Source organism: Orycteropus afer, unplaced genomic scaffold (assembly GCF_000298275.1).
Source record: "Orycteropus afer afer isolate SDZICR_OR568_19922 unplaced genomic scaffold, OryAfe1.0 scaffold00175, whole genome shotgun sequence".
In the NCBI taxonomy this organism is placed as follows: Eukaryota; Metazoa; Chordata; class Mammalia; order Tubulidentata; family Orycteropodidae; genus Orycteropus; species Orycteropus afer.
In genome coordinates this window covers 3,419,417-3,431,873 of record NW_006921762.1, presented here as the reverse complement: position 1 = coordinate 3,431,873, position 12,457 = coordinate 3,419,417, and the positions used below count along the sequence as shown (strand labels likewise).

At 38.9% G+C, this 12,457-nt stretch overlaps 1 protein-coding gene across 1 annotated transcript in view; it reads right to left on the bottom strand.

Annotated features, from left to right (window-relative positions):
- Window positions 1-341: 341 nt before the first annotated feature.
- Window positions 342-12,457, bottom strand: part of RC3H1 (ring finger and CCCH-type domains 1) — a 106,133-nt gene continuing 94,017 nt past the window's right edge. The window contains exons 14-19 of the mRNA XM_007947099.2: window positions 8,866-9,079; window positions 8,316-8,406; window positions 8,070-8,202; window positions 2,322-2,492; window positions 1,455-1,570; window positions 342-492 (exon numbers count right to left, since the gene is read on the bottom strand). Coding sequence (XP_007945290.1) covers window positions 342-492; window positions 1,455-1,570; window positions 2,322-2,492; window positions 8,070-8,202; window positions 8,316-8,406; window positions 8,866-9,079 — 876 coding nt within the window. The remainder of the gene's footprint in view (window positions 493-1,454; window positions 1,571-2,321; window positions 2,493-8,069; window positions 8,203-8,315; window positions 8,407-8,865; window positions 9,080-12,457) is intronic.

Sequence of the window (12,457 nt, the reverse complement as noted above, 5' to 3'; positions counted from 1 at the left end):
CAAACAGAGTGTATATATAATATCTTTTTTTTTTTTTAAAGCCCTGGATCCAAGGCGTCCAAAGTTATTAAAATAAAGTTCATTCACAGAACAAAAACAAATTTAATCTGAATTGCTTGCAGATACTGCTAATTTTTTTTTTTCTTAAATTAAAAAATGCATTAATGTGAACTATGTGCAGGGTTTGTTTTTAGTAGTGGTGTTTGTGCACATTGCCTCCAATGCCTTTCCCGGATTTCTCAGACCACTCTTAGAGATAAGGTTTAGAAGTTATCCATTCTCCTACCCCACGCCCCACAGATTGATTAGGAGCAGAAGATAAAAGTAGGACTCTTCATATTTTAGGAAGCAGAACTGGGTGTAACTCCCGATCTCTGGGAGTCATTATTATCTCCTCCTCCCTCAGGGTCGTCTGATAGGTTTAAAGAGCTGGCCTTGTTTGATAGGAGGCTGATATTCTCTTGTGTCAGGGTTGATCCATTCGGTACATCACTGTTAACACATTTAAAACAAAACAAAACAAAAAAAAAAACAATGAGGATTTTCTTTTACCACTAATAAAAAATATATGGATGGATTTCCAACTTTAATTTACAGCTCCATATCCATGTTATAGCACAGGGAATGGAAAACTATGACGGCTGACTACTTGTTTTTGTAAATAAAGTTTTATTGGAACACTGCCCACTCATTTGTTTACCTATGGTCCGTGGCTGCTTTCACACTACAATGGCAAAGTTGAGGGTTATGATAGAGGCCTAAAGACCATAACCTAATCTCTGGCCTTCCAAGAAAGTCTGCTGATCACTGCTTTAGTAAGTTTACTAATATTAAGAACTTACTTTGAACAGAGGATAATACGACCCTGAAAGCTACACAAATCCAAGCCTGAAAGCAGTAGGGCACTGAAAATTCTTGTTACATATCATCAGGAGGACAATTCAGAGAACTACACATCAAAAGCCTCAAAATAATCCTAAAGAAATAACTAAAGATGTGTGAATAAACACAAAATTGTTTATTGCAGGATGGTTCATGATAGCTGGTATGTATCCTTCCATTGCTATAGAAGCTATGGGCCACACCAAATTAAAAATGGGGGTGGACCTAGGGATTTGTAAAATCAAGCAAGGGGGGATAAATGCCCACACACTTAAAAAAGACTGGAAAGACAGACACCAAAATGTTAACATTAGTTGTCTTTGGGTGTTGGAATTGTAGGTGATTTAAACATTTTTTTTTCTAAAGTTTTCTATTTCCTACAATTTATTTCTCATAATATATTTAAAATACAGGAGGAGATTCCCCCTGCCCCCATTTTAGTATTATTTATGTTTTAATAGAGCGAAGATCTTACTTATCATAGTTATGAGGGTACTTTTGACATAAGTGGGCACTAGAGTTATTTCTCTTTTATGTGTAGTAGTACAGTAAGAAAATGTGCCTTTGTTTACCTGAATGTCAATGTAAGGTCCTCAGCGGGAACTTTGTGTTGTGGTTCTGGCTGTCCATTTTCTGCTTGTTTACTGGTATTCAATTTGTTTTTCATGTCCAGAGAACACTGGCTCTCCTTTAAAAGAGAGGGAAATAAACTCAGTTATCTTCTATTCAGAAGCTGTGGTAGTACAAACCCACCAGCCACTCCTCAGAAGAATGGGCAATCAACTTCCACAGAGACACCACCTCGGAAACCCAAGGAGGGGTCGCTATGAGTTGAGGGGACTCAATGGTGGTGAGGGTTTTTTTTTTTAAAATCTTCTATTTAATGACACTAATGGAAGAAAGAACAAATACAGATAACAAAAGCAAACTGATGATCCAGAGCATATTTAGTTTTACAAAATGACTAGAGACACAGAAAGACTAAAGGAGGGATGTAAATAAAAAGATAATTGTGTACAACCCATGTACTTACTACCCAAGCTAGACAACAGGAGGGAGAATGCCTCAAGCTCACATGGAAAAGTCTCACAGAAAAGTTGGTATCTTACAGCAAAGTAGTAAATCTGATTCCTTCTCTGCTTTCCATGATGATTAATCAGTATGTTTAAAAGAAATTTATTTAAGAACTTCCAATGAACCACTTTGTTCTTCCTAAGTTTTTTAAATGTAGAATCTTAATACAAAGAACATGCCTAAACCAAATAGGAATGAGGAGGGGAATGCCAAAACAGGGAGGCAGTCCATCTTCGTAAGACTTACCCTAAATTATCAGTCACTCATCAGAGTACCTTACAGTAATTAATTCTCATGTAACAGCCATTAATTGCACAAAAGCTTTCATTTCATCTTCTCCCTCTTTTCCCACCATTAACACTTACCATACTCAGTTCCCGAGTTCTCTTTCCAATTTCCCTTTCCACTTGGTGCAGCTCCAAGCTCAACTGTTCACTTGAGATCATTCCAGGCCATTTTGGAGGTGGCTGTGGAGGCTGTGACTGGCTTGCCAGGGTGTTCACCTCCCTCTGCAACATCAGCCTGTTACTAACAGCCTAAATACATAAAGCCAAGCACATACACAACTCAACACACTTCACACCATGCACAGAATGGCCAGGCCCAATTCCAGATCACAGCCTTAAGTAACTTACCACTGATGTATTTCTAATAAAATTATGCAAGAGTAAGACACTATCTCTTCCTATGACCACTATTTGAATAAAGAAAAAGTAGATTTAAAGTTAAAACTTCAGTTAGGTAGAGATAAGTATTGCTTTGGGTGAAGAGAAGGGCAACGTACCAAACGTGACTGATCAACATGGTGGCGTTGATGAAGAGGAGACAGAGTGAGGTACATGGGAGGTCCAGACAACAAAGATGAAGCCTTTTGCACATACAGTACTATGTTATCAGTGAAGGCAAACATGGGTGTATGAATGGATAGATGGGTGGACAGGCTGAATGAACTATTAGGTATGTTTATGCAGTGGGGAGTGTACCCAAGACCACGTATAGGGTTGGCAGACAAAGTTCTACAAGTGTATTTGTATGTTCTGTAAGAACTCCCAGGTGTGTAGTAGAGCTGACAAGAGGCAAGGTGGAAGTCACTGATTGGTCATAGCCAGCGACCCAGAGGGACTGAGTAGTTGAACGTGTGGGCTCAGGACCATAGTCGCAGGGGACATCAAGCTCAATTGGCATAACTGCAGTGTAGTAAATTACTTAGTGTGGCTTTTCTACCCATAAGTCTTTGTAAACTCCAAGGTGGGATTTTCTATGAGCAACTGAGGAGCTATCCACCTGGGTTATTTCTGTTGGGCGTGGCACAATACAATGTTCTGGGAGGTTCCCACTCTCTCTCACGTGCTTAGAGTTCTGATGCTGTGATTGGCTAGTTTGACCACCCTTCTGGGCTCAAAAGGAGGCCTCCTGGAGGCAGAACTCTTTCTGACTGCTGGTTCAGGAAGACGTGCTGCTGAAAGAGACACGCGCCCCTGAAAGAGACAGGCGTTGCTGGGAAAGAGACGCAAGAGACACGCATTGCTGAGTGAGACACCGAGGGACCAGTGCTGCTGGGAAAGAGACTGTGAGAGACTCTTGGCTGAGGGACGGTGGGCTGGGAGAGAGACTGAGCATTTTTCTTGAACTTGAGTTGTAGCCTGGTGCTTCCCTAATAAACCCCATAATCTGTGAGTTCTGTGTGGCCACTGCAGTGAATTATCGAACCCAGGAGAGAGGTGGTGGGTGTCTTGGGAGGAACGGTTGGTGAAAGGGCTGGAGGGAGGCAGCATGTCTGGCCTTGCAGTAATAGGCCTTGGGTTACTGCTGGTAATCCTGTCTTCCTCTTGTGGGATTAGAGAAGGTCAGAACATGTGGCCTCCTTGCTGTTTTAGCAATAACATACTACACAAAACATTGTTCCATGTCCTACTTTGGTGAGTAGCGACTGGGATCTTAAAAGCTTGCGAGCTGCCATCCAGATGCAACGATGGGTCTCTCCTTGTCCACAGCAAAGAAGAATGAAGAAAACCAAAAATTCATGGATACAATCAGTCCTAGCGACTGGTACATCATCCAATCTGCAGCCTATACGACTATGAGACCAGAAGAACTAGATGGTGCCCGGCTACCAATGTCAACCACTTGGAAGGGGATCTATGTAGGAGATCCTTGATAGAGAGGGAGAACAATGTGGAACAAAACTCAAAATCATTTGGAGGAAAAAAAAAAAAAAAAAAGGGAGGGGGGGACCAGGTTTGCTGGTATGATAGAGCCTGGTAGAACCACTGAGACTATGGCCCCTAGCTACTCCTTCAGGTCTGGAATTGAACCCACACCTGTGGCTTCCAGCCAAACAAAAGACAGGCATATGAGTTGAACATTTACCTGAGGTAGATACACTCCTTGGAGAGAAATTATGGGAGAAAGAAGGGCTGTTTATGCACAGGGAGACAGCTCAAGGGGGCAGGAGTGCATGGAGGGATGAACACAAGGAAGAGGTAACTATCAGGAGGAAGTGTGAGGGGAGCTGTTGCATTGGGGTAAATTGTAGTCAATGCCATGATACAAAGTGTATGTGAACTACTGTATGGAAAGTGAATTTACTCTGTAAACTTTCACCCAAATCACAATAAATAATAATAATAAAAAAAAACTTCAGAAATGCCAGACTTCTAACTGTAGTATTAAATATGTGGCAAGCTTTCAAATGATATTGATATTCTTTTGGGCCAAAAACCGGATCTAGAAACTTCAAGTAAGACAAAAATCCATAAATTAGCAGGATAAGCATGCCCTACATGGTTAAAAGTCTGAATCTTCAAAAACTTAACTTAAAAATGGATATAATCAGACTTAACATTCTTTTTCACAGAAGGAATCTTTAGACCAGTATCAATAAAGCAATGGCAACAATAGACAAAAGATGAATACTACGTAGCATTTTGTATTTCTAAATCTTACTGGTTATATAGGAGCATAAGCCAGACATGTGCTCCTCAATACAATCTCCAACGAGTCTTCCTAACAAGAAAGTCTAACGTAAGATTAATTACAAATTTTACACCATAGGAATACCTTTATTATTAAATATTATAATAGGAAGACAAAGACTAATGTTCTAATGGTACCTTTTTATTCCCCCTACTCACTCACAGTGAGACTGCTGTCAAGTTGAATTGACTCATAGTGACTCCTCCTTGGGTTTCCGAGGCAGTATCTCTATGGAAGTAGATTGCCCAACCTTCCTTTCAAGGAGTGGGTGGTGGGATTTATCATTAAAACTATCTTTTTTTTACCCCCTATATTCAAAGAACATGTCCCCACATAAAGGATGGTCTAAACAAAACCCAATCTTCCTTATGCAGTACACCAAGGATTTTTAAAATTCTTTGTTTTCTGGTATTTTATTTTCCTAAGTGAGAGGGATCTATAAAATGGAGATTGTACTACCTCCCTAAGCTACCTGTCAGAGACATTGTGAGCATCAAATAAGATGTTGTTAGGTGCCGTCAAGTCAGCTCCGATTTATAGCAACCCTACGTACAACACAACGAAACACTGCCTGGTCCTGTGCCAGCCTCACAATTCTTGCTCTACCGCCCATCACTGCAGCCACTGTGTCAATCCATTTTGCTGAGGATCTTCCCCTTCTTTGCTGACCTTCCACTTTACCAAGCATGACATCCTTCTCTAGGGAATGGGTCCCTTCTGACAACATGACCAAAGTAGGTGAGACGAAGTCTGGCCATTCTCGCTTCCAAGGAGCGTTCTAGCTGCACTTCTTCCACAAAAGATTTGTTCATTCTTTTGGCAGTCCATGGTGCTGTCAGTATTCTTTGCCAACACCACAACTCAAAGGTATCAACCTTTTCTTTGGTGTTTTTTGTTCACTGTCCAGCTCTCACATGCATGTGAGGCAACTGAAAATGGCTTGGGTTAGGCACACCTTAGTCTTCAAGGAGATAACTTTACTCTTCAGCACTTTAAAGAGCGCTTTTGCAGAAGATTTGCCCAGTACAGTATGTCATCTGATGTCAACTGCTGCTTCCATTGGTGTTGATCGTGGAACCAAGTAATATGAAATCTTTAGCAAGTTCAATCTTTTCTCCATTTATTGTCAGACTGCTTAATAGTCCAGTTGAGAAGGAATCCATACTGCAGATTGAAGTTTTTTTAATCTATATTAGTAAGTGCTTCAAGTCATCCTTACTTTCAGCAAACAAAGTTGTGTCATCTGCATATCTCAGATTATTTGCTCAGCATACAGACTGGGTAAGTATGGGCAAAAGATATAGCCCTGATGCACTCCTTTCTTGATTTTAAACCATGTAGTCTCCCCTCGTTCTGTTCAAACAACAGCCTCCTGGTCTATATACAGGTTCCTGAAGAAGGATATCATGCTTGGTAGGGTGGAGGGTCTTACTGGTGTTCAATACATCAAATCTATTCTTCAGATGGTCTCTAAGTTCAGGTAGGATATAATCAAAGTCATATTTTGGCTCTTCTGGACTTGTTTTAATTGTCTTCAGCTTCAACCTGAACTTGCATATGAGCAGTCGATGGTTTGTTTCACAGTCAGCTCCTGGCCTTGTTTTGGCTGAAGATATTTAAGCTTCTCCATCACCTCTTTCCACAGATTTAATTGATCTGATTACTGTGTATTCCATCTGGCCAGGTCCACAGGTATAGCAGCCATTTATGCTGAGTAAGTTGTTTGACTTGCAAAAGTCCATCATGTGATCTCTGGCATCATTTCTATCACCAAGCCACATTTTCCAGCTACCCGTAATTCTTTATTTCCAACTTTTGCATTCTAACCACCAGTAATAATCTACACATCTTGATTGCATGTTTGGTCAATTTAAGACTGCAGAATTTGGTAAAAATCTTCAATTTCCTCGTCTTTAACTTTGGTGGTTGGTGCGTAAATTTAATAATAGTAGTATTAACTAGTTTTCCTTGTAGGCATATTGATGTTATCCTATCACTGTATTGTACACAACATTGTACTTCAGGATAGATCTTGAAACATATTTGTGATGATGGATGCCACATCATTCCACTTCAATCTGTCATTCCTGGCATAGTAGATCATATGCCTGTCTGATTCAAAATGGTCGATACCAGATCATTTCAGATCACTGATACCTAGAATATCAATCTTTATGCGTTCCATTTCATTTTTGACAACATCCACTCTTCCTAGATTCATACTTCTTATGTTCTATGTTCTACTTATTAATGGACGTATGCAGCTGTTTCTTCCCATTTCGAGTCATGCCACATCAGTAGATGGAGGTGCCAAAGCTTTACTCCATCCACTTCATTAAGGTTTACTCTACTCTGAGGAGGCACCTCATATTCTGGCACTGTACCCGACATTGTTTCAAGGCTGTTCGTCAACTTTTCCAGTACTTTATCAGATAGTGCTTCCCTGCTATTCATAAAAGTTTTCACTAGCCAATTCTCTCAGAAGTGGAATGGCCTCCTTTCCTTCTTCTGAGTCTGTCTTAGTCTTCTTAGTTTCAGCTCTGCTGAAATCCATTCACCATGGATGACCCTGCTGGTATTTGAAATATCGATGGCATAGCCTCTAGTCTCAAAGCAATATGCAAGCCACCACAGTACAAGAAACTGAGAGATGAGTGGTGGAAATAAGATATGGGATGGTATAAACTTATAAGGACTGTATAAATGAAGTGTTATTATTATTCCAGAGGGACTTTTTTTTTTAAGTCCATGCACTAAGCTTCTACTATGCAGATTTAGAAATGATGAGGATTAAGGGAAATAACAGAAATTAAAAAGAAAACATTCTTAAGCTAAAAGCATCTGTTGATAAAAACAATATACTTTATATTTAAATATGCCATCAGGAAATATAAGTTTTATTAGGAAATTTTAGACTACAGAAATATAGTTTCTATTCTCAGGTAACAGAAATTCTAAGTTTTCTAATGTCCTCAACTGAACTCAGTGCTTGAATTCTTTGAAGAATGGACACCTAAAACAATTTTAAGAAAAAGACATTAAAATTTTGTCTTCACTGTGTCTCAAAGTTTTTCCTTTTAAAATCTCTTTCAGAATACTTCAAAAATTGAGTGAAAAAAGTATCTATAGGTTTGTACCTCTAGTCCACGTAGCTGGGTCTGTTGGTTAATCTGATGGTTCAGTTGCTGTAATTCTAGTCTTAGCTGTTCCCTCTCAGCAGATGGAAGGGGTTTCCCATGACTGGTTACATCTGACATGGACATTCTCTCCCTTTGGTGGAGAGAGTATATTTTAAAGTTTTATTATGTTAAAATATTACTGACCAGGAAAATAAAAAGTTGAGTAATTTTAAAGGTTTGTAAAAGTAAAAGAATGACTCATACCTCTCACTGAAGTGTCCCTGAGAAGGTATGTTTTGATGAGGTGAATAGGGAGAACCTCCCCAGCCACCATGGGTTCCATATGGACTATAATCTGTAAGAGAATGAAACAGGTATTATGGAATTCATAGATTTGAATCTTCTTATGTGGTACCTATAATCTAAACAGTATAGGCATATTGTATACAAAGTTGTCTGGAAAAATATCTATCAAAATAGTAATAGTGTTATTGGTTTTACCCCATTGTAACTTCAGTCTTTTTCCATGTATTTTTTATCTTATAATGAAAATGTATTGTTTTATAAAAATAGTATTAAAAAAAAGGATACTTAAAAGACTCTTCAGATACATTTCATTTAATTTTACTTCATACCTCTAGAATTTCCTGAGTTATAATTAATTATCCCTTACAGATAAAATTCCATGGAAAAATTTGAGAAGTACTGCCTGGGAAGATTACTGAAAACACTGTGATAGTAATAAGGAGTAGGAGTGGTCCTGGGAATCATGAATATGAACCTTCTAGATCAGCTTATATCTGAAGATTCTTACCTGAAATGTTAAGTGATTTTGTGGGAGCTCCTTGAGGTGCCATAGCCTGCATTGGGCCAGCTCCCTGGTATATAGTTTTGGAAGTTCGAGAGATGGCACCAAACCGAGAAACTGTTGGTCGATCTCCAAATGGGATAAGGTCATCATCACTGGTTTCTGCTGCTCTTCTCTGAAGATCCAATCGCTGATCTCTCATTCCTTTACTGTCCACATTCTGATAAAAAAGTAAAATGAGAAATCCACACTACACTTAGATCTTTAATATAATTTCTTCTAATTCTGTAAAAAGTTAAGAGTCTAATGTTCTTATTGGTAAGACTAAAATCCTTAGCTGCCTTTGGTTGTCATATAAAATACTGTTTCTTTTTGTTGGTTTGCTTTTTTATTTTTGAACATTTTATTGTGGTTTAACTGAAAGCTTACAAAGCAAATTAGTTTCCCATTTAACACTTTATACACAGAGTGGTTCGTGACACTGGCTGCAATCTCCTCAGTGTGGCAGCACTCTCCCACTTCCACCCTGGGTTCCCCATTTCCATATGCACAGCTGTCCTGCCCCTTCTGGCCTTCCTAATTTTCTTTTGGTCTCTTATAGTTGAATGTTCTGAGTAGCATGTTGCTCATGGATATTACTGTTAACTTTATAGGCCTACCTATTGTTTAGCTGTAAAGTGGTGTCTAAGAGTGGGTTCAGTTCTAAGTTTGAAGGGTGTATAACAGCCAAAGTCTTGGGGGTTCTACTAGTCTCTATCAGACCAGTAAGTCTGGTCTTTTTTATGAATTTGAGTTTTGCTCTATATTTTTCTCTCACTCTGTCTGTGACCTTCTATTGTGACCCCAGTCAGAGCTGTCAGTAGTGGTAGTCAGGTACCAACTAGTTCTTATGGTCTTAGGCTTGTGGAGGCTGTGGTTCACGTGGTCCATTATTCCTCTGGACTAACTGCTTCCTTGAGTCTTTGGCTTTCTTCACTCTTCTCTCCAGACAAGAAGAGATCTATGGTTCTATCTTAGGTAGCCACTCGCAAGCTTTTAAGACCCCAGCCACTACTCTACCAAGTGGGATGCAGAACATTGTCTTCATGGACTATGTTATGCCAATGGAGCTAGATGTCTCCCAACACTAAGCTCTCAACATGCTACTCAGAACATTCAACTATAAGAGACCAAAAGGGCAACATTTGCCCAAAAGCAAAATTAGGAAGGCCAGAAGGGGCAGGAGAGCTGTGCATATGGAAATGGGGAACCCAGGGTGGAAGTGGGAGAGTGCTGCCACACTGAGGAGATTGCAGCCAGTGTCATGAACCAGTCTGTGTATAAAGTTTTATATGGGAAATTAATTTGCTTTGTAAGCTTTCAGTTAAACCACAATAAAATGTTCAACCTAGCTCTCAAACTCAGTAACTCAGTCTGATGAAATGTTTGGTTACGGCTGGAAGTCGTCTTGATTGTGCCCTCTGTGTGTTCTATTATATTCATGGATATATTTGCAGCAAGTATACAAATACATATTAGAAATCTCCACTGCCAAATCTATATATGCACATAGTTATACTTTCATACACCATATCACACCTGTTCAGTTTACGTATCTACCTGTGCATCCACTTGGAAATTCTTATTTGTTGTTACTTTAAAACACTGTTTCTTAAACCTCTGGTCACTCCTAAACAGCAAGAAATATATTTTATATAATGACCTTGTACATATGTATACATACAAATATACATATATATATAATTTCATGAGACATTTACCCTTATTTTTTTAAAAAAAAGTTGGTTATGACCCACTCTATCAATTTCAAAACTTCACTAGTTTGAAAAACAATGTATAAAAATATTACTGGAAAAATTCAGAAACAGCTAATAATGATGGTTGAACAACACAATACATGTAATTAATGTCACTGAACTATACATGTAAAGACTGTAGAAATGGCAAATGGTCTGTTACGTATATACTTACCACAATATATATATAATAAGTGCTAACATGGGTTTTCTAAAGGAATTCCAGTCAGAAAGAATTAAGTACCAAGAAAAATGGAAATAAAACTCTTAATTAGTTATCTAATTAATTGCTAGAGCCTTGTTACTCAAAGCAGTCTGAGGACTAACAGCATCAGAATCATCTGGAACTTATTAGAAAAACACTGAAGTACGACACGGAACTAGAATCTATTTGAGAGATTTTAAATTACTCCCAAGTTGGGTTGACAAAGTGTTTTATTTCTTAGATTTAAGGAAATGAGTTTATTTTCTTTTCTCCTCTATATCCCTCTTTTTCTTGGCTGGCATCCAGTCATATTTATGATATAGGTATTGTGGTAGTTAAATTTGTATGTCAACTTGGCTGGGCCTAGTTGAGTGGCTGGGTGGTGGTGGTAGTTATTCCCCAGGAGAGAGTGGCAATCAACTCAATGGTGGGATCTACCACACGCAGCTGGTAGCTGCCTTTGGGATGTGGTCTGCTTCCCATATATAAGGAGAAGCCTTGGGGATAGTCTCTAGTTTATGGCACGCTTGCACCCTGCACATAGGGTCAATGTTCAGCAGTTTGCCATGCTCTGCCGACCTTGAGACTTACAATGAATTTGAATTAATGGCCTGCCATGTGGGTTGGTAACATCAGGACTATGCCATTTTCTTTGTCGACCTTGGGCTTGTTAGCCTCAGCAGCCAGTAGCTGCCTGAATGAAGAGATGCATCTAGCTTCAGTGGGTAAGGAGCTAGAGGCAGAGCTGAAGCCCAAGGCTGAGGGGCTTTCTACACAGCCCCTAGAGCCTGGCACTTTGAACTTGGACTTAAAGCCTCCAAATTCTAAAAGAATGAACTCCTGTTTGTTCAAGCCATCCCACTGGTGGCATATTCCTGTTAAAGTGGCACTAGGTAACCAAAACAGATATCATGTCACTCATTTAGAGTGAGTGGTATTAGCATCCCAAGTCTTTCATTTCTATTACTAAAAATTGGTCTTTTCTTAACCAACCAGACAAGGAATTATCTTTTGAAGAAAACCTCTGTAATAACTTAGGGACCTGTTGAGTAAAGTAGTTTAAGAGTAATACTCAAGGCAAACTTTCAACCCAGGATTACCACTTCTAACCTTTGATACATGTAAGAGATACACAAGAACATTCATTGCATCACTGTACGTAATAGTAAAAAATTGGAATTAGCCTAACTATCCATAAACAGAAGAACAGATGTGAAAAATTGTGGTATATTCATACAATGGAATCTGATAAGCAATTAAAATTAATTAAATTGAGCTATAGGAATGAACGTAGATATATCACAAAACTCTGCTGAGTGAAAATACAAACTGAAGTATCTAATTTATACAAGTCTATAAATCTAACAAGATTGCTTAGAAATACAATAAAATTATCCATAGAGATGATAAGAACAAAATTCAGGATAGAGTTTACCTCCAAGAAAAGAAGGAAGAAGAGAAATGACATTAGGGAAGTATATATTGGAGAGATTTAATTATAAAGTATTGTTGTTGTTGTTGTTATGTGCCGTCGAGTCAGGCCTGACTCACAGCGACCCCTCCTTGGGTTTCCGAGGCAGTATCACTACGGAAGTAG